This window comes from Anarhichas minor, unplaced genomic scaffold (genome assembly GCF_050575085.1).
Source record: "Anarhichas minor isolate MPS153535 unplaced genomic scaffold, ASM5057508v1 ptg000049l, whole genome shotgun sequence".
Classification (NCBI taxonomy): domain Eukaryota; kingdom Metazoa; phylum Chordata; class Actinopteri; order Perciformes; family Anarhichadidae; genus Anarhichas; species Anarhichas minor.
In genome coordinates, this window is record NW_027466495.1 from 549,294 (window position 1) to 572,075 (window position 22,782).

General features: G+C 46.4%; 1 protein-coding gene across 1 annotated transcript; it reads left to right on the forward strand.

Annotated features, from left to right (window-relative positions):
• Nucleotides 1–9,920: 9,920 nt before the first annotated feature.
• On the forward strand, nt 9,921–22,371 carry polr2a (RNA polymerase II subunit A). The gene is made up of 29 exons (XM_076112438.1): nt 9,921–10,263; nt 11,044–11,176; nt 11,289–11,425; nt 11,535–11,708; nt 11,823–12,104; nt 12,219–12,380; nt 12,486–12,706; nt 12,803–12,935; nt 13,046–13,170; nt 13,301–13,511; nt 13,604–13,813; nt 13,901–14,069; nt 14,180–14,274; nt 14,377–14,580; nt 14,670–14,892; nt 15,006–15,189; nt 15,283–15,454; nt 15,563–15,668; nt 16,017–16,222; nt 16,320–16,583; nt 16,677–16,884; nt 16,974–17,074; nt 17,156–17,260; nt 17,369–17,551; nt 17,648–17,851; nt 17,937–18,123; nt 18,233–18,346; nt 18,454–18,603; nt 18,748–22,371. Exons 1-29 carry the CDS (start codon nt 10,177–10,179, stop codon nt 19,896–19,898), a joined length of 5,901 nt encoding a protein of 1,966 aa, XP_075968553.1. The 5' UTR covers nt 9,921–10,176; the 3' UTR covers nt 19,899–22,371.
• The last annotated feature ends 411 nt before the right edge of the window (nt 22,372–22,782 follow it).

Sequence of the window (22,782 nt, forward strand, 5' to 3'; positions counted from 1 at the left end):
AGTTGGCCCGTTTTGAATTTGGTGAACTGGGACTGAGGATCAAGTTTTTTTTGCCCCCTGTGCTAATGCGGTGTTCCCATAATGGCTGCCAGAACACAATCTTATTTTCTTAAAGCACCCTTTCAGACATTAAGCAACTGTTTTCACAGGCTCAGTCGTACATCCCACGACGAGTAAACCGGTTTTTTTCATATGTAAAATCAGTGGAGTGGCTCTTTGAAAGAGAACAAGGAATAAAGGTGAAGAGACGAGGACAAAACCTGGGTCAGGGACACTCTACGATTGTCCACGACCTCAGCGAAACAGGGCTCATGTGCCATCAGTGACGATGCCGTTCCTGTCAATCAACTGCTTTTAGGTCAGCGGTTGTATCCGAGTCTGACATATGTGATCAAAACTACCGCTGATGAGCTCCTGGTTTTGTTTTACGACCTCCCCTCACCAAAAACAACGGCGCCACTGCGTCACCATCAAGTCCTGCAGATGGTCATCACTTCTGATTCATCCGTATCCATGCAAAATGCCTCACAACAACAACAACTCTCCCCCGTTCTGGTTGCTCTCGGCCTCGCACGTCATGGTCAGTGGAAATTCCACATATCTCTGTTCTCCCTCCGCCGGCCGCTCGGCGGCCTCAGATCGGGAGGTATTCTATCAGCTGGAACAATAGGGGAGAAAAATGTGAGGAGGGGTGGAAGAATGTTCTAACACTGCTATGCTTCAACACTATTATACTTCCCACTGTCCTTTTGAGTAGAGCTGTTACCCCCCCCGACTCCCCCCCCCCCAGTACCCACCAACTGAACCTTGACGCCAACAGCCCGCCCTCCTCCCCCCTCCCTCTCTCTCCCCCTCTTTCATCACTCTCTCCAACCCTCATTGTACGCTGCCACACTTGTCTCCATGGGAACCTCTCTGGGATCGGGTGTTGTTCCTGTGACCTCTCTGGTGGCTGTTGGGAGTTAGACAAACTTTTTTTTTTCTCCCCCCCCGTCCTCCACGCTCTCAAAGCATGCTGGGTGTGTGTGGAGGTGACACATGACAGCAGTTGTGAGCAGCTTCAGGATAAGAGAGTAAAATTAAAAAGCAAAAGAAAGAGTCTGTCTGTCTGTGTGTGTGTGTGTGTGTGTGTGTGTGTGTGTGTGTGTGCGCGAAGCAGATTGCCCGTTGGCAAAAACAATAGCGTGCGTTTGTGTGTGTGTGTCGCAGGAGTGCGACCACTCGGCCCGCACATGTGTGCAGGCATTGTCCTGCGGCTGCAGCCGGCCACAAACTCTGTATTCAGAGGCTCCCCCCGTAGTCCAGCCGCCCCTATTCACGGATGTTTGGCCAAACGTGATCATAGCTTTTCATGCTGTGCTACCAAGCGACACGCACATCTGAATACACAAAGATGGAGGAACTAAGGGAGCCATCTTGGTGGGAAATATAAGCCATTAGACTTTCAATATTTAGTCTTGAGATCAGTATTAAATCCAGTCTAGGGCCTTAATGCGTTTATCAACCAGCAGGCTAAAATACATTTATTTTATATTCTATTCGTAAAAGATGTGGTCCCAAAATTTTTATTTTTCAACAGCATAATTGATTATTTAAAGAATAAAATATATATATGAAAAGAAACAACTAGCACAATTATCATAGAAATCACACACACTTGAGTAAATGGTGCAGTTAAAGGCCCCCTGCGGAGTGTTTGCTCGCTGACAGCGCTGTAGGAGCAATGTTTAGAACAGCGAGTCCTTGTATTGTTGGTTTGTCATGGTCCACCAGCATGACGAAACGCATGCACACGCGATGGGGGTAAAGTAAAACACATTTCTGCCGACTGTGAAGGGCAGTAACAGTTGACAACGTTGATGTAGCGGTGTGCGAACAATAGAGGAGAAGAAGGCCGCAAGTTGATCTAAAACAACTTCAAAACATTTCAAACATCTTTTGCAAATGTTTTATGGAGGTAAGATTACATTAATTCAACACGTTCGTTAGGCCTCAAACCTGCAGCGGTTGATTTTTTTTTTGGCCACATGGGGGCAGCAAAATCAAGCTGTGACCAACAACAAATATAGAAAGTGTAGTTATAATCATCTGTGGATTCATCCCTGTAAACCCTTTCATGTTATTATTATATTTGATAAGGAAGGGATTTGACATGCACATCAGGTATCAGATCTTTTAGAGATCAGAAAAAATACAGAATAGAGACAGCTGTTACACAATCAGTGCCAATATGTGTTTCTTCTGAATTCCTTCTGATACATATGTGTGAATATATCCTGAGGCACGCTCAAGGGTTGGTAAACATCCTCAGTGCTCTCTCAAAAAAAAAAATCCCCAAAAAAAAAAAAAAAGATAACTAACCTGCTCTCCAGCTGACTTGGACTGAGATCAAAGTGGGAAGTCAAACGGCGCTGGAGGAGTTCAAATGTCCGTGGCTTCTTAAAGAGAGAGCAGAGGCTTCACGAGGGACGACACAGCGATTCCTGCACCTGGAGCCTGCACACAGGAGGAGAGGTGGAGTGAAACCAGAGCACATGCATGCTCTGCAAGTACATGTTCAGATAAGCGTGACAAATGTTTACATTTGTAGTCACACACGCACACGGATGAAAGGGTGTTTAAGCCCTCAGCGTTGTTTCACAGACACTGGGGGCGGTACAGTGGGTAACTTGATGAAACCGCCCTTGAAGTGGGGAAAGATGAGCGTGCTGGGACATGTCCCGAGCGTACACTTCTCAGCTGTTTACAAAAACAAATGTCAAGGAAGCAGTCCGACGGTAAAGACCAGGAAATACATGTGTTGCTGTGTTACTCTACTGTGTATTGTTACGAGCCAGATATATGTCAAACATGCATATTCATATATCATATATTGTATATATTGTGTCAAGAGGGCAGCATCCAATATTCAGCAGCTAAATGTTACATCTGACAAACAGTTCAGGGATTTTAAGCTTTTTGAGTGTCAGTAGAGGAGAAACTTTTTTTAAAAGGGCTCAGGCATTCTCAGCTTTTCAATTTCCAGTAGAGTCAGCGAGTTCAACACTGCACCCCCCTCCCCCCTTTCTGCAAGACAACTCTGAAGGACTAAAACACGTGTATGCCATAGAGGCCATCCTGAGCAGATGTCCACAATCCGCATGCCGCCAAATTGAGACTATTTCTATATAGTGTGCCGATGAAAGCGCCGAAGGATATGTGGAGTTATGACAACAAGTGATGTAAGACAGTTATATAGCTGTGACTTTTTTTTTTTCAATATAACTCAGTGGGCGGCTCCATCAGGATATCAAATGACAGAAGAGGGGTGTTTCATCACGCAGGCCAGCCTCAGACGCATTGAGCTATAACAAGCATGTTTGTGCTGAGTCACACAAACACAACATAAAATGCTAAAATTAAAAAAGGAATTAGATGGGTTAAGGCCGCACAAGGGAGTTACTTTGATATGCAACAAACAGCTGGCAAAATATGGTTGTGTAACAGGAAATAAAAAAAGCAAAAGAAGAAGGAAGAGAGGAGTTTCGGAGTGTGGATGTTGCCAAAGGAGACTGGAAAGGATAGGTGGAAAATCATCTGGAGGGGTGCCTGATACGGTGTTGAGGAGGGAGGGGGACGGACGGCTGGTTTTTCCACTGCCAGAGAGAGAGAGAGAGAGAGAGAGAGAGAGAGAGAGAGAGAGAGAGAGAGAGAAGAGAGAGAGAGAGAGAGAGAGAGAGAGAGAGAGAGAGAGAGAGAGAGAGAGAGAGAGAGAGAAGAGAGAGAGAGAGAGAGAGAGAGAGGAGAGAGAGAGAGAGAGAGAGAGAGAGAGAGAGAGAGAGAGAGAGGAGATGAGAGTGGAAGAGAGACAGAGAGAGAGAGAGAGAGAGAGAGAGAGAGAGAACGGCTAAATCAAATATTAATTAGCTCCTCCATCTCCAGGCAGCCACTCAGGCATGCTGTACTGGCGAAGAGAGACAGTTGGAGGGAGAGGAGTGGTGGTGGTGGTGGGGGGGGAGGTGGTGTTGGCATAAGAGAATGGGGAGAAAGCGAGATAGGACACGGTGGAGGGGTGAGAAAGCCTGCTGTGTATGTGCGCCATTCAGGAGGACGGGCAGCGGAGGGGAGGGGTGCATAAATTCTCAGATAAGCGTGAGGGTGTTTTGCTGGAGCCTCTGCTCGGTCATGAGGAGGAGGAGGAGGAGGAGGAGGAAATGGCTGCGTGCTGGCTGACGCTGTGTGCTGCTGTGCTTCGGGCCGACGGTACTCCTGTTTCTAGACAGCCTGTATTTGGAGGGCACTGTACTGTAAACAAGCCTGCTTTTTTCCCCCTGTGCGCCTCTTTAAATAGCACTTCAATCAGAATCTCCCGAAAGACGGGGAGCTGAGAAAGTCTTGCGGATGAGAAAGAAAAAAACAAAAAGAAAAGATGCTCAGGGTATGAGGTAAACTTATCCTGTGATCAAAAAACATAAATAAATAAGGATAAATCACTAATAGTTGCACTGACATTAGAAGAAAGGGGGAAAGAAAAGCATTAAAACAGAAAAAATAAAAGAAACGACAGATGGTTTGAGCCGGTGGCATCATGCCAAAGGAAACAAAACAGCAGAGAAACTAAAGACAAAAAAAAAAAGTGAGAAAAGAGGAAAGCAGGCAGGGCGAGCGGTGAGCCCAGGGGAGAGCCACTGCAGGCAGCATGTGGCCACCTATGAGGCTTTAGTGTGCAAGAGAGAGAGAGGGGTGAAGGAAGTGGAAAAGGCAGCAAGGGAGGGAAGATGAGAGAGCTGAAGAAGGGAGTCAGAGAAAATATGAAGAAGGTTTGAGCGCAAAGTGGGAGGTTCAGACAACAAAAGGAGACGCTTCAGTCAGGGAGGAGAAGCATCATGTGACTACAAGGGTGGACTTTACAGGAAAGAGGTTGGCCGAGTTCATTCAGAATGAAAGATCCAACATTTAAGTTTATATTCACGTCTGTCCAAAAGGTCAACACATTTTAGCCTACGAGGCATTTATGTGAAATTGTCATAATCAGCGCATGAATTATTGAGTTATGGCCCAAACCGTGTTCAGTGAGGTCACAGCGTGGAGGCATTAAAAAAAAAAATGAGGTTCCCCAAAAAGAGGAGAATCATGGTGTAAATGGCGAAGGGGATCAAAACCTTTCGGAGAAGACAGCAGCGGGCAGCTCAGTGCAGCAGCGTTGCGTGGACGAGCCTTGGCTGCACTGTGAGAACCCCAGATTAGCACTAAGCCGATTGCAACGCCAGGTAGGATCAAGAGCAATTCATTTAGCACCCAGATAGTTCCAGGAAGAGGCTGAAAGGACGTTAACAAAAACGCAGATCTCCTGCAAAACTCAACACTGGCTGACTTAACATTCCTACTTTCAGGCCGGCCTCTACAAATTAGCCGCCCCGCAAAAGAACTAGAGAGTAGGAGAGAATTTGGAAGGCCTGAAAGGCTGCGTGGACGATTAAAAAAAAAAGAAAAAAGGAAAGGATAAAAAGAAAGATGAAGACGCTTGGCAGGGGCTGACATCAGCCAAAACAAACACCCGAAGAACAGGACATTCTCTAGCGCACAGAAATGGGCCGGCCTGTTCGGCTCCAGTGAGCTCTCCGAGAGAGCGTGCCTCCGACACTACGTCACCCATTTTTATTAGAAAACAACCTCCTGTGTGCATAACTTACGGCGGTAAATACAGCCGAAGACATCTCTTTCTCATTCATATAATAACAGGCAAAAAACACACACACACACAAAACTTACTGAGGCCCACTGTCTCTATTTCTTGGTCAGCAGGGATGTTTTATTTAACTGAGTTGTTTCAGGAAAAGGAGATGTTATCTGTTTTAACCCAGAGTGTCGTTATAGTTCAGGCTTTTTCATTGTAAATCAGATTGATAAATAGTCTGCTCCTCCTACCATGCTTTGCATCTGCCCGTCTGTTTCTCCCACCCTCCATGTTCGCCTACTTTATTGTGCTACACGACTCCCCCCTTTCCTGCCTCCCCCCGAAAACACACACACACACACACACACACAGACAAGAGCTCCCCCTAGATACATGAATCCTCACCCCACCCAGGAAGGAAGACACGTATGTATATACTATATGAATATATATATTCAAAATATACCTAATTATAGCTAATGTCAGAACTTATTTCTTTCTTTTTACAACATTACTGTGATGCCTGCTTTAAAATAGACACGTTTGGCTCTTAAAAACCCCACTTAAAATAAATTAGAATACAAAATATGACCAATTCCATCAGTGACATAACAGAAAATGTAGGCAAATCTTAAATATATCCGAAGGTGAGTCAAAAGTGGGGTTCTCACATGTACAACAATGCTATATCGTGTAAGACGTGAAATAATTCATCTGTATTTATCAGCTTTCAGCGCCTTAAAATTAGTAGTTATAATTCCACATATTTAAGGCTCTTCCAGCTCTTGAAACATCCAGTATGTAGTAAACTTACATGTTCTAGTTGCAGTCCAGTGGTGGAGGAAGAAATCAGATGCTGTAAAAGTAATAATAGTGTCAAAATACTCACAAGTTAACGTCCTGAATTTAAAGTTTTACTCTAGTAAAAATCACACAAGTGTTACCAGCGAAATATACTTTAGGTATCAGAAGTAAAAGTACTTGTTTTACCGAATGGTTCCGGTTACAAAATGATGATTAATAGCATTTCACAGCTGTCGCTTGGAGAGGTTGTGCAAATTTAGCAACTTTATATCACATCATCTACTTGACTACAGTGTTGTACATTTATCTTAAGGCAATTACGAATTTGATGGCGTTTCTTATGGGCATTTAGTTGTCATTTGTTTATGAAATCTGTTGGCACGGTATACATGCTTACAAGCAATCACTGATTGTCATATATTTCACTTGTAATACTCAAATTATGAGAAGATGGGAGGTAATTGCTTCTGATATCTTCTGCATGAATCCTTTACATACAGTGCTAAACTATTCAAACAAATGTGGATGAATTCCTGGCACACTACAGACCTGACGGTGGGGCATCTGTGCACTGACCTCCTTGCAGCAGTAGAGGGAGCACGTTTGACAGCCTGGCGGGACTCGCTTCCGCATTGAAAAACGTGGGTTGTGCAATGTCCTTGCAAACGCCAATCATTCTCAGTGTGAGCCAGAGGAGGGAGCCAGCTGGTCAATAATGAATCCTTTGTATAGTCATGGTATTGCATGGCACATGGTGAACAAAGTGATTCACTGTCACATTATTCTATCATGTCAAACATGGCCTGCGTGCAGTTTTACAGTCATTAAAATGACTTGGTTTGACTCCTTAAGGATACTGCAGATGTGGCATCAATCTTGGCTTCTAGGCTTGAATGATGCCTTTCTCTGCTGGACCTGCCAAAAAGACATGAGGGCAAAGAGGTATGCTCATGCTGGTAGCAGCATAAAAAACTAAGCTGTCCCACTACACATGCATGCAGCATTTCAACAGGACTATCTTCAAAGGAATTTCGTTTAATCACTGAAGAATAAAAACAAACCCACAGTCCACCATGTTGGTTCAGTGTCTTTATTTAAACAAAAGGCAGTAAAAATATTACATAGTCATTACATTTGATAAACACTACATCATAATGAGTTTCTGCAATCATAGCACAGATACTGAGATTGTGGTTGAACCACTGTCTAGCTTTTACTTTCAGTTCTTTAAATGTATGAAGAATATATCTCAGCACCTTTTGCAAATAACACAACACTGCTTGAATGGTACAATGGATATTTATGGCTCTCAAAAGGCTCATACATTAACGCTGTGTACCCTTCTGCTTTTTGACAATTATAGGGCCATTAACACCGGGTAAACTTGTTTCCTTCCCGTGGGCCTTACTAAGGAGAGCTGACCGGATAGATCTATTGTGTAACAAGCTGACGGAATCTCTGAGTCCATGGAGACAAGATTAATGTTTTAACTAACCTATAAACACCTAGCGTTAAACTTCAACGAATCAAAATATTGGGTAAAGAGTGGGATACCTTTACAGTCATATTCACTGTCAAATCAGCTGTAAAAACAGTTTATTTGACTAAACGGCAAGCTTCTCCTTTCAATAACAGACTAATGGTCCTAACTTCAAACAGACAGAGTCAAGACCACTGAAATAACGATAATAGCTAGCAAAGTTTATATCCCATCACGTTAAAATGAATGTAATAAAACATTCACACAGCCGCTTCTTATTTAAAGCTCGACATTTTGTGAAAATGCGCAGTTATGTGTCCAGTCAAGTTAGCCAACAAGAATATCCCAGACTCCATTTTTCTCGTTCACAACAAGAAGCATAACGTCAAACACCGCCATGTTGGGTGCTACTGGAATCCAACAATGCTAGCTAGAATAGCCCTTATTTATGTCCTCAATGCAACGTTATAAACACAGCACATACCACCATTGCTACACCACATACCCGTCAACTAACGTTACAGCCTTTACACTAAGACAGAAGTTTACTCGCAAAACCAGGGCTTTACTCAGCTAATGTAGCTAATAATTAGGTTACTGGTGGGCAGCTAGCTTAGCTAAACGTTTTGTCCCTTAACGTTCATTACTGGCTACTTTACCTTGTTATATTAAGACATCTTCTGAGCATAACGCCACTTTAACACGGTCCATAAAACATCTAAAGCCAACAACATTAGCTACGCACAATAAATGTTGCGATTGCGTAAAATCAGACAAAAAGCAGGGGACATACGGTCGTTGTACGGTTGTTAAGCTAAGTGAAGCTAACGAGATAGCTACAATGCTAAGAGAGGAAAAACGTTTGTATTTAACAATGTATTCAGTTAGCTCGTAAATTACTAGTAGCAATCATGCTTTTGAGACATGAATAAGTTAGTGGGCAATTAAATACACAGATAACTGATATTACAAACGAATGTTACTTAGCTTTAACCGCCAAAACGACGGTATTTCAGACTGCTTTCGAAACGTGGCCTTCGACAATGTCTTACATTTGAACAATAAAAGAAAAATACATAAAAACAAATTAACAAAATAATTGCAAGTCAATTACACACAGAACATGTTCGTGTAAAAATTGTAAAAGGTTGTTTAAAAAATCATGTTGAATGAACAGTTAAGGCTTCCCCCAGACTTTCCTGTAGGGCGTACGGAAAATCCAGTCCACTGGCCCGGACATCAGTCCCAGGCGAGTCCGAGGCTTGCAACAAAGTCCGAGACATCCAAAAATGCAGAGGACGAAAACCCGAGAAGTCGATGTGTTTCTAAAGTAGATAAAAAATAGTCCATGATACAGTGTTTCGAGATGAAAATATCGTGTATTTTGACTATTTCCCCCTGTTTAATCAAAGGTCTTAACAGGCCTCAGCCCTGAGCCTCTTTTCTTAGAGCCCAGGCTGATCTACAGCGAGACGAACGGGACAACAGAGATTTTTTTTATTTTTGCTCTGAGGGAAGAAATTCACATCGGCCACATTCGGCAAACATCGGAGGAAGGGCGGGTTTTGTTGAAATTATTCTAAGAAGGTTCATTTCTTCATAGCCATTGGTCGTCTATTTTGTACTCATCAATATTAATAAGAAAACGGACGAATCGAGAGGGTTTTAATTGGATATTCATATTTCACATGCAAAGCATACGAAGCACCGCCTACACTGTTTTAATAAAGCCAATCAGGGTGAGTTTATATTAACTCAACACCCGCCTATGGTTCTGATTCGTTAAAAAAATAAACGTGCTCTCTGATTGGCTGTACGTGTAACTAAATTACTTATTCATACAACTGTCTTGAATGGCCAATGAGCGTTTTACTACGGAGATCCATGTCCCACCCTCCGAAGAGTCAGCCCCTGTCTTTCTGAGTAAGCAACCCCGTAGTATGTACTCAGTCTATAAAACCAAGCGTTGAGCTGCTTCACATTCAGAAGCGCTCAGAGCGCTCCAGAGGGTAGATCAAAAAAGGGAAGGGAACAGTCGGTAGCCATCATACTTAGGACCTAAACAGTAGTAACTTGGTTATAAAGGCTAACGACAGCAGAGGTCCCTGAGATATCGCCTTCGGAGACTTTCCGGTCACCGTTGGCGGACTGACCAGAGTCGTGGTGGCAATTTAAAGGCTGTTCCTGCTCACAAAGCGGCGTGCCGAGGAAGGACGCGTCTCTTTGAATACACAGGATGCACGGACCGCCCTCCGGCGACAGCGCATGCCCATTGCGCACGATCAAGAGAGTTCAATTCGGCATCATCAGCCCAGATGAGCTTGTAGGTTTTCTTTTTGGGATATTTCATTAATTTATCGGACATATCACACATCACATAGACAGTGTCTTGATTATTCTTGTAGCTTAACGTTTGTGGCATAAGACATGGTTCTGTTTACAACGGTAAATGCTCGCTGTTAGCCTAGCATAGCTAACTAGCTGTGTCAAGCTGGTGGAGCTCGTGCTAACTAGCATGTTGCAGGAAGTTTGAAAAACTAAGCACAACATTCTCAAAAACGGATCCATGCTATCACATGAATTAAACTCCCTTTTTATTTGTACAATGTACCTGGTAGGCCCATCGGTAATTAAAATGTTTGCTTAATTTATAGCTTTTCGTCATGGACATAGCTCGCTTGGTTTATTACAAACTCGTCGCATTGGTCTGTTTATTCACACAATAAATTAATAAAAGGGTACCTAAACCCGATATGCATGTTTTCTTCAACTCAGTATTGGATCTTTAGTAGGTTTGAATATTATATTATGTTTATGTAATTAAGCATAACGTTTCATATGGAAGCTGTTGATGTTTACAGAACTTTATTTTTGCCAAACTCAGCTATCGTTTTAGATTTTTTTTACATCTGTTAATTTAATTAATGTTTAGCACTGAATGTTGGATTATGGTTTATATAAACAGTTTATGTACATTTAGATTTTATTAAGAATGCTTGTAGAAAATGAATATTTATGACTGAAACCTATGCAGAGGATGGTAGATGTTCAGCTTATTGTATGTGTAGATATATTTACTCATGAATTATGTCTTTCTCCCCAGAAACGGATGTCGGTTACTGAAGGGGGAATCAAGTACCCCGAAACGACAGAAGGTGGGCGCCCTAAACTTGGTGGCCTTATGGACCCAAGACAAGGTGTCATAGAACGGACTGGAAGATGTCAGACATGTGCAGGTATAACGTCGTGTTAGCATTTCATGCTGAATATATTAGCGATCAGTTGGCTACTGTCCCTATCTGCATTACCTGATGATATAAACATGTTTTTTTTTGTTTGTTTCCTCAGGCAATATGACGGAATGCCCCGGCCACTTTGGGCACATAGAATTGGCAAAGCCAGTTTTCCACGTCGGCTTCGTAAACAAGATCATGAAGGTTCTTCGATGCGTCTGTTTCTTTTGCTCGAAACTATTAGTGGATTCGGTGAGTACAAGATAATAATCCACTGATATTTCATCATAAAAGCACAATTTCAGTCTTGTTTACGGCTTTTTTGTGATGTTGAACTTGGTCCCATTGCTGTTACCTGCAGAACAATCAAAAGATCAAAGACATCCTTGTAAAATCTAAAGGGCAGCCCAGGAAACGTTTGACACATGTGTACGAGCTGTGCAAAGGAAAAAACATCTGTGAAGGAGGAGAGGAGATGGACAACAAGTTTGGAATGGAACAGCAGGAGACCGAAGAGGACATCAGCAAGGAGAAGGTAGTCTTTTTTTTGTCACAGTTGACGGGCATTTCGTCTCTCAACATTCACAGCGCTGGCCCAGCTTATTTCTTTCACTCACTCCTTTCTTTCCCCACGATGTGACTTGCACAGGGCCACGGTGGCTGCGGGCGCTACCAGCCGCGCATCAGACGCTCTGGCCTGGAGCTGTATGCCGAGTGGAAGCACGTCAATGAGGATTCGCAGGAGAAGAAGATCCTGCTGAACCCCGAGCGCGTGCACGAGATCTTCAAGCGCATCTCGGACGAAGAGGACTTCATCCTGGGCATGGACCCCAAGTTTGCCCGACCAGAATGGATGATTGTAACTGTGTTGCCCGTGCCTCCGCTGGCTGTCAGGCCTGCTGTAGTTATGCAGGGCTCTGCTCGCAACCAGGTAAACTAATTGGACCCCAGGCTGTTTTGTTTCTAAGATGTGTAAAAATGAGCTCTATACCTGACGGCGATGATGAAAATAACAACAAACCACCAATTAACTCTGTTTTTAAAGGATGATTTGACCCACAAGCTGGCTGACATCGTCAAAATCAACAACCAGCTGAGAAGAAACGAGCAGAGTGGCGCTGCCGCTCATGTCATAGCTGAAGATGTCAAACTGCTCCAGTTCCATGTAGCCACCATGATTGACAACGAATTGCCAGGCCTGCCAAGGGTCTGTATTCACTTCCTTGTTGCCTTAAATGTAGATTAATTAGATTAATACCCAGTACAAGATTCAATTTAGTGCCTAAATAACAATTCATTTTTCCTTTCACAGGCAATGCAAAAGTCTGGCCGCCCTCTCAAATCCCTAAAACAGCGTCTAAAGGGGAAGGAGGGGCGAGTCCGAGGTAACCTCATGGGCAAGCGTGTGGACTTCTCTGCGCGAACGGTCATCACCCCCGACCCCATGCTGCAGATCGACCAAGTGGGCGTACCACGATCCATAGCGGCCAACATGACCTTCCCGGAAATAGTCACACCCTTTAATATCGACAGGTCAGCTGATTCAACTTAATGTGGGAAAACCTATTTCAACAACAATCTCCTCGTGAAATTTTGATGTCAGCTAATTGATTCTGACGACAATCTTAGATTACAAGAGCTGGTGCGAAGAGGCAACAGCCAGTACCCAGGAGCCAAATACATCATCCGCGACAACGGAGACAGAATTGACCTGCGATTCCACCCGAAACCAAGTGACCTTCACCTGCAGATTGGCTACAAGGCAAGACTGAAATACTTATACGCAGCTCCAGAACCACGACTAAAACTATCTTTTGTTAGATGATGACCTGAAATATATATATTTTATACTAACGCAAACTCTCTGTTTAGGTGGAGAGACACATGTGCGACGGCGACATCGTCATCTTCAACAGACAACCTACACTACATAAAATGTCCATGATGGGGCACAGGGTGCGGATTCTGCCGTGGTCCACGTTTCGACTCAACCTCAGGTACCAAATCAAGACCACGCATAGCTGGCTTTGATAATTGCATAATAGTGATTTTCGGCATATTAATTTGGTCTAAATATTCCTATGAGGTCGCGCAGTTCTAACGTCTCATCCTCTGGTCTCTCTCCAGTGTCACCACTCCATACAACGCTGACTTTGACGGGGATGAGATGAACCTCCACCTGCCTCAGTCCCTCGAGACGAGGGCAGAGATCCAGGAGCTGGCCATGGTGCCGCGTATGATCGTCACACCCCAGTCCAACAGGCCCGTCATGGGTATCGTGCAGGACACCCTCACGGCCGTCCGCAAGTTCACCAAAAGAGATGTCTTCTTAGAGAGGGTAAGGGATCGTGACGAGGGGGGAGGGGTCACCAGCCGCTGTTTTGTTCTGGTCGTAAAGGGTCTTAACACTGTGCCTTTTCTCCGCCACAGGGTGAAGTGATGAACCTCCTCATGTTCCTCTCTACTTGGGACGGGAAAGTGCCGCAGCCGGCCATCCTCAAGCCCCGTCCTCTGTGGACGGGCAAGCAGATCTTCAGCCTAATCATTCCGGGACACATCAACGTGATCCGCACACACAGCACCCATCCCGACGAGGAAGACAGCGGCCCTTACAAGCACATCTCGCCCGGGGACACCAAGGTACAAGGTCCCTGATTAATCGTGTGGGGGATTCGACAATGGCAATGACTGACAATGCAAGTGACGTTCAACTCATGTCACACGCAGGTCATAGTGGAGAACGGCGAGCTGATCATGGGCATCCTGTGTAAGAAATCTCTGGGAACCTCAGCCGGCTCCCTCGTCCACATCTCCTACCTGGAGATGGGCCACGACATCACCAGACTCTTCTACTCCAACATTCAGACGGTGGTCAACAACTGGCTGCTCATCGAGGGTAAGCGAACATACCCAAACATTAGGCAGTTATATTTTTCCAAAATTTGGATTTGATGTTTTCCCTTTAAAATCTTTGCCTAGAGTTTACTCTTGATGTGTTTTCCTCAGGTCATTCCATTGGTATTGGTGACTCTATTGCTGATGCAAAGACCTACCTTGACATCCAGAACACCATCAAGAAAGCCAAACAGGATGTGATAGAAGTAAGCACAACACATCTCTACAACCCACAGAATTACTGAAATGGGGTTATTGCAACGTAGTTCTACCTGTGTTTATATTTCCGTTGCCTCTTTTTCTGCCAGGTCATCGAGAAAGCCCACAACAACGAGCTGGAGCCGACCCCCGGTAACACGCTGAGGCAGACCTTTGAGAACCAGGTGAATCGAATCCTCAACGATGCTCGTGACAAGACGGGATCCTCAGCCCAGAAGTCTCTGTCTGAGTACAACAACTTCAAGTCCATGGTGGTGGCTGGCTCTAAGGGATCAAAGATTAACATCTCACAGGTAAAGGAATCCATCTAACCTCACAATAGATGAATGATAGCTGATATCTTATTGTACATCTCACCGCTCATCCTACCTTCCTTGTTCAGGTTATTGCTGTGGTGGGGCAGCAGAACGTGGAGGGTAAACGAATCCCCTTTGGCTTCAAACACCGCACGCTGCCTCACTTCATTAAGGATGATTACGGTCCTGAGAGCAGAGGCTTTGTGGAGAACTCCTACCTGGCTGGCCTGACTCCCACAGAGTTCTTCTTCCACGCCATGGGAGGCAGAGAGGGTCTTATCGACACAGCTGTCAAGACTGCTGAGACTGGTGAGTCCAGGCAGCTGGGTGGGAGAGCGCAGGAAGACACAAGTCGAGTTATGGCTCATAAATATACATGGATGTTTTTTTTTAACGTGGTAAATCCGCTCCTAACTCACCAGGTTACATCCAGCGTCGTCTGATCAAGTCTATGGAGTCGGTGATGGTGAAGTACGACGGCACGGTGCGTAACTCCATCAACCAGGTGGTTCAGTTGCGGTACGGCGAGGACGGCCTGGCGGGAGAGAACGTCGAGTTCCAAAACGTGGCAACACTCAAACCGTCGCACAAGGCCTTCGAAAAGAAGTAAGTCACACGGCCATACACTCAGTTTTAGTCCCAAATGTTACAGCACACATTTACCTAACCATGTGCATGATCTTTTCTCTTCTTGTCTAGGTTTAGGTTCGATTGCACCAATGAGCGAGCGCTGAGGCGGATACTGCAGGAAGACGTAGTGAAAGACGTATTGACCAATGCCCATGTGCAGGGCTCGCTGGAGAGGGAATATGACAAGATGAAGGAGGACAGAGAGGTCCTCCGAGCCATTTTCCCCACCGGGGACAGTAAGGTGGGTGCTCGCATCTGTAGACGTGCCTCTGCTCTTTTAGTAGTCTCTCGGTCTGCCACGTGAAATGAAAAATATTCACATACTGCAATGTTTCCCCTACGCCTGCAGGTGGTGCTGCCATGCAACCTGGCCAGAATGATCTGGAACGCTCAGAAGATCTTCCGCATCAACATTCGAACCCCGACAGACCTCAATCCTCTAAGGGTGGTCGAGGGTGAGCTCAAAAATAACAAACCTCATTAACCTCTACGAATGATACATCACCGCTCTGTTTATTTGTCCTCTGTAGACGTATCTGTTAACTAGGAGGCCGTGGCCTGACCTCAGGTGGCCTTTAAAGCCACGTAAAAGCCGCCTGGTGAATCCCTGCGCGTTACATAACAAGTAGAGCAGTTCAAGTCCTAAAAGATCTCTTACAGCATCACAGTAGGAAGGATTCAATTTTATAGAATTTTTAGACGAAACAAAACTACACCAGAAAGCCTCATAAATGTCAATACGGGACGCGATGCATCCACGACACAAGAATGGAAAGAACTTTGCGTGTCTTTGCAATCTCCAGGTCTGCAGGATCTGAGCAAGAAGCTGGTGATTGTGAATGGTGAGGACCCGCTGAGTAAACAGGCCCAGCAGAACGCCACTCTGCTCTTCAACATCCACCTGCGCTCCACGCTCTGCTCCAAACGCATGACCGAGGAGTTCCGCCTTTCCACAGAGGCTTACGACTGGCTGCTGGGAGAGATCGAGACCAAATTCAACCACTCCATCGTAAGTTCAGCATATCGTTGTACCTTAACATTGAACTTTGATTGGGGGGAAAAAAGACCCAACTTCTCTTCAATCTCACGCTTTCCTCCGTCCTCAGGCTCACCCGGGTGAAATGGTCGGCGCTCTTGCCGCTCAGTCTCTGGGAGAGCCGGCCACCCAGATGACCCTGAACACTTTCCATTACGCCGGCGTGTCGGCCAAGAACGTAACACTCGGCGTGCCTCGTCTAAAGGAGTTGATCAACATCTCCAAGAGGCCCAAAACACCCTCGCTGACGGTGTTCCTGCTGGGTCAGGCAGCCCGCGACGCCGAGCGGGCCAAGGACATCCTCTGTCGACTGGAGCACACCACGCTGCGAAAGGTGAGAGAGGGAAAGTTACCGGTCGTCCACGACCCTTCTTGCCTCGCCAAAAACAACTTCGGCGGCAACTAAAAGTCTGCCTTCTCACTTTAGGTGACGGCCAACACCGCCATCTACTACGACCCCAACCCCCAAAACACGGTGGTGGCCGAGGACCAGGAGTGGGTGAACGTCTACTACGAGATGCCCGACTTCGACGTGACGCGCATTTCACCCTGGCTGTTGCGCATCGAGCTCGACCGCAAGCACATGACCGACCGCAAGCTGACGATGGAGCAGATCGCGGAGAAGATCAACGCAGGTGGGCTTGCGCACACGCATTCAGTCGTCTAGTTTTAACGGGAAAGAGGTGGTTTTCCCTGATGACACTTTTTTGTTTTTCCCTGCAAGGTTTTGGAGATGACCTGAACTGTATTTTCAATGACGACAACGCCGAGAAGCTCGTCCTGCGAATCAGAATCATGAACAGCGACGAGAATAAGTTCCAAGAGGTGAGCATCAATATTGCATTCAGTATCGCCCTCTAGCCAGTTCCAATATTTATCACAAACGCCTGTGGTTTCTTCTTCTAGGACGAGGAGGTGGTGGACAAAATGGATGACGATGTGTTCTTGAGGTGCATCGAGTCCAACATGCTGACAGACATGACCCTGCAAGGCATTGAGCAGATCAGCAAGGTAAACACACACACACACGTTAGCATTCACCCACAAAGCTGTCGACAGTAACACAAGAGAGATACCCGTCTGTGGCTATAAGTCAACGGTCACACTCTTCTCCCCCAGGTGTACATGCACTTGCCCCAGACTGACAACAAGAAGAAGATCATCATCACGGAGGAGGGCGAGTTCAAGGCCCTGCAGGAGTGGATCCTCGAGACGGACGGCGTGAGCCTCATGAGGGTCCTCAGCGAGAAGGACGTCGACCCCGTCAGGACCACCTCCAACGACATTGTGGAGATCTTCACGGTACGAAAGCATAGAACTTAGCTCTGTGTCAGCTGTAGAATCACAGCGGGTCAAGAGAAATATTTATGTTCTCCCTCCTCTCTCTCTCTTACGTAGGTCTTGGGCATTGAGGCCGTGCGAAAGGCTCTGGAGAGGGAGTTGTACCACGTCATCTCCTTTGACGGCTCCTATGTCAACTACCGTCACTTGTCTCTGCTCTGTGACACCATGACCAGCCGCGGTCACCTGATGGCCATCACACGTCACGGCATCAACCGTCAAGACACGGGGCCGCTCATGAAGTGTTCCTTTGAGGAGACGGTGAGAGAACGATACTTCACTCAACTCCTGCCGGTTATTAAAAAAAGGACAATTTTATTAAGTATTAAACATTTTCCTCCTCCAGGTGGATGTGTTGATGGAGGCGTCCTCCCACGCTGAGAGTGACCCCATGAAGGGTGTGTCGGAGAACATCATGCTCGGCCAGCTCGCCCCGGCGGGTACAGGATGCTTCGACCTGCTGTTGGACGCTGAGAAGTGCAAATACGGCATGGAGATCCCTACCAACATACCCGGCATCAGCGTGGCTGGACGTGAGTGGGGGGGGAGAAATGTTTGTCGGATATAATCCAGAATTGTTTCTGTTGTAGATGTAGTGTAAAGAGCTGTGATACTTATGTTCTGTGTCCGTCCTATTTGCAGCCACTGGAATGTTCTTTGGCACGGTGCCGAGTCCCATGAGTGGCATGTCTCCTGCCATGACCCCGTGGAACACCGGAGCGACACCGGCCTACGGCGCCTGGTCTCCCAGTGTCGGTGAGTGTTTGCTCAGGTTGCTTCGGCTCCTCTCTTTTTGGGGTGTGTGTGTGGGGGGGTTGGAGGGTTCCTTGACTGAGTTTCGGCCTTTTGTGTTTTTCCTCCAGGAAGCGGCATGACCCCTGGAGCAGCCGGCTTCTCACCCAGTGCAGCGTCGGACGCTAGTGGCTTCTCTCCGGGCTATTCCCCGGCCTGGTCTCCCACTCCCGGGTCCCCGGGATCTCCAGGACCGGCCAGCCCGTACATCCCATCTCCAGGTTAGACAGAATAGCTTATTAATGACCTAAAATATTAAAAAAACTTCCACAATATACATTATTTAGATTATGGAAGAAAGAAAAACAGAATTATTGAACAGATATTTATGCAAACACGATTTTCTCCACCCTTTCTCTCCTTAGGTGGAGCCATGTCACCTAACTACTCCCCCACCTCCCCGGCCTACGAGCCTCGCTCCCCCGGAGGCTACACCCCACAGAGCCCCGGCTACTCCCCGACATCGCCCTCCTACTCCCCCACTTCTCCCTCTTACTCCCCAACCAGCCCCAACTACAGCCCGACATCCCCCTCCTACTCACCCACCTCGCCCAGTTACTCCCCGACATCTCCGTCCTATTCTCCCACGTCTCCGTCTTACTCCCCGACGTCTCCCTCCTACTCCCCCACCTCCCCGTCCTACTCTCCCACATCCCCCTCCTACTCTCCCACCTCGCCGAGCTACAGCCCGACGTCGCCGAGCTACAGCCCGACGTCACCCAGCTACTCGCCCACCTCGCCTTCCTACTCCCCCACCTCCCCCTCTTATTCTCCAACCTCTCCATCCTACTCTCCCACCTCCCCGTCCTACTCCCCCACCTCTCCCTCCTACTCGCCGACCAGCCCGAGCTACAGCCCGACATCGCCGAACTACACGCCCACCTCGCCCAGCTACTCCCCCACTTCTCCTTCCTACTCCCCTACATCACCCTCTTATTCCCCGACCTCCCCCAATTACACCCCGACCAGCCCCAACTACTCCCCCACCTCCCCCTCGTACTCCCCCACCTCTCCGTCCTACTCCCCCTCCAGTCCGCGTTACACCCCGCAGTCGCCCACCTACACACCCAGCTCCCCCTCATACAGCCCCAGCTCCCCCTCTTACTCCCCCACCTCCCCCAAATACACCCCGACTTCCCCCTCATACAGCCCCAGTTCCCCGGAGTACACCCCCACCTCTCCCAAGTACTCCCCCACGTCGCCAAAGTACTCCCCGACATCGCCGAAGTACTCGCCGACCTCTCCCACCTACTCGCCAACAACTCCAAAATACAGCCCCACCTCCCCTACCTACTCCCCCACCTCGCCCACATACACCCCCACCAGCCCCAAATACTCCCCCACCTCCCCTACTTACTCCCCAACTTCTCCCAAGTACTCGCCCACGTCTCCTACGTACTCCCCCACTAGTCCTAAAGGCTCCACGTACAGCCCCACCTCCCCCGGGTACAGCCCCACCTCACCCACCTACAGCCCGGCCATCAGCCCAGACGACAGCGACGAGGAGAACAACTGATGAGCCGCGGAGGAGGAGGAGAAGGAGGAGGACGGGGGGAGGCAGCTGAAGGAACCCGTCACCTCACGGTGGACACTTGAAGGAACCCCGACACCTCGTGGGTGGACACCTGAAGGACAGCACCTTTTTAAACCAGCTGGAGGTGGCGGTGCTTCTAGCCACAGGGGTCCTAATTGTGATTGTTTCTCTTTTGGGGAAATCTCTCCTTTGGGACCTCTGTTATGCTCCCGTCTTTACCATCAGACCCCTCCCCCCCCCCCCCCCCCCCCCACACACACCTTTACCACATTGTTAAAACTATTGTGTGAAAGACTTGACTGCTCTGCCTAAAGGAGGGGGAAAAAAGGCTGCCTTTTGAAATAGTTTTTTTAAATTTTCACACGAGGTGTTGGGGCGAAACTGAAAAGGAGAGGAAGATGTGGTGAACACGTAACAGGGAGAAAAAGTCCCTTTTTAACTTAATAGTGTACTGCATCCAGTCTCTCTCTCTCTCGTTCTCCAAGTGTCGGGTGTATAGTTATGGAAAGTGTACATTTTGCCAAAAGCCTTTTGAAAAGAGGATTGTATTCATCACTAAAGCATAAGCTCTAAAGAAAATCAAGGAGGTTTAGACTTTGCTTACTGCATATTTCACCTAGTTAGACCGTAGCTGCTTCTGTGAAAGTACAGTTTGGGGATGTTTCGCGGCTCAAAGATGGAGCTTTAGGTGTTTGATACGCGGTTGGGTCAGCAGAAATACATACGTGATAGGAGAGAGAAACTGGCTTGCAGGAAAGAATAAATTTCCCTCTACACCGGTGTATGTAGCCACCATCGCCCTCCCCTCTTCGCCTTCACGCTCCAAAGACAAAACCCTGAAAGATGTCGTTAAACAGCCACCAGCATCTTCTTGTCCTGCACCATTTGGAGACAAAAAAACAAACACTTTTCCAGATAAAATTCTTTCCTTGATTTGGGAATTTAAAGATTTATATGAAAAAAAATAAAATAAGTGATTATTCTGTCTTTAATTTTGTTTCTAGGAGGAAGCGGGGCACACGTGGACGAGGGACACTAGTTTCGGCGTTGGTGCTTTCGTCATTGTTTGCATGAGTAGCACATGTTAATACATTTTAATCGAGCTTTAGGTTTAAATTTGTTTCAAATCCCGCCCACACCTCGGTAATCTCGCTCCCATTTCTGATAGCTGACGTGTACGCGGGTTTATTTGGACTACTCGATTTATTTAAGAAAGAAAGTTAAATACTATTCTGTGTGAATATGAATAGAGGAAAACTACGATTTTTTTTCTTTCTTTTTTTTTGGCTTTTCTCTTGTTTGCTTCTGGTGAGTGTAAACCTGTTAGCAGGCTCATGTTTGTGTACTGTGGATGAAGGGGCAGGGGACGGAGGGGAGTGTGTTTTATTTTTTCCTCCCCCGTTCTCGACAGTTTGAGGTTTCTGCCATGACGGCAACTGCTCTTTTTCTTTTTTTTTTTACTAACGAATTGCATGCTGTCCCCCCAGGTGGTGACGTCGCTTCAGTTAAAGGGAGAGTTCGGGGGTTTTCACTTCTCGGGACGCCAGAGGGCAACATTTGTCCTCCTGCTGGCCTTTTTTCTTTTCAACGCCATTGAACATTTTATTTCTTTTAAGCAGAGATTGTCCAAAGAAACAGCACTTTTGGCCTCTCTGTTAAAAAAAAAAACGGAAAAAAAAAATCCTTACCCACTACATTAGTGCGAACTTTCTTTTTGGATATGGATGCTTTCTCACACGGCTCCACCTAGTTTGATTGTGTTAGGAAACCGTCTGTACGCCTGATGATGACGATGGAAACATTTATTCCCTCCTCGTTCCATTTGCATCTGTCGACGCGGTTTCTGAATTTCTCGGGACTAGCTGGGTCTCCTCCCTCTTCCCTCTTCATCCACAAGTGATCCTCATTTATGAAATCAGTGTTTCTTTTTTCTACCAGTGTATGTACCAGTGACGAGGGGAATCATGGGGGGAGGGGGGGGAAGAGACGTTTTGGATCTGACTGGGAGTCCTGAGGGCAATGAAACACAGCCAGTAATCTTTTGGGTTTTGTTCTGAAAATGTTTAAATGATTAGTCATCTTCTAGCCTTTTTGAGACAAAGCAGGGTTGGTAAATGCACTTCTAGATATTGTGGTGGACCTAAGCCCCCCCAGACATTGTGATATTTGTGTCCACCATGCTTGCATCTAATCCTGTTGTCTTAACTGTGTGCTGTCCAGTCACTTCAGGACATCAGGACTCCCAGGTCGTGTGAATGTGTGTATGCTTGTGCAGGTAGTGTGCGTCTGAGGGCGAGACAGGGTTCCAAACTGAGGAAAGACTTCACATGTCTCTGCAAAAGAAGGTTTAACTTGAAATTGCCACTGTATAGAAATTGATTCATTATCTCACTCTCTGTATCTCTGTTCTGTTTGTTTTTTGACTTGGAAAAACATGAATAAAAGTTTTACTACACGTCTGTCTTGAGTTTTTTTCTAAACTACAGTTAAAAGGTAACGAACCCTCTTGGTGTTGCCTTGCCTGGCCACAAGATGGAGAGAGGGAAAGCTGAGACCTCACTGTGATGCGTTTGTTTCCCCAGAAGAGGTCACTCACAGCCCAATAACGTAGCTCAGGCTGCTCCACTTACAGATGTTATCAACAACCCTTTCACATAGTTAACTCGCCTTACGTCACACTGTGACCGTATCATATATATATATATATATATATATATATATAGTGCTCGTTCCAGCTCCTCATTGAAGCTGCATGATATTTACACAGAGATACTAAAACTCATTCGCCCAAAGCTGCACCATTATTAGACTATTGGTGACATGTGCCTTAGCTTTTAAGCTGTAATCATGTTCTTTTACATAATTT

Excerpts from the sequence above, each read along its gene's own strand:
- polr2a (XM_076112438.1), top strand. The coding sequence starts at position 10,177 with ATGCACGGACCGCCCTCCGGCGACAGCGCATGCCCATTGCGCACGATC. Across the intron at positions 11,426-11,534 it reads CGAAACTATTAGTGGATTCG|AACAATCAAAAGATCAAAGA; the intron begins GTGAGTACAAGA and ends TGTTACCTGCAG. Across the intron at positions 11,709-11,822 it reads AGGACATCAGCAAGGAGAAG|GGCCACGGTGGCTGCGGGCG; the intron begins GTAGTCTTTTTT and ends TGACTTGCACAG.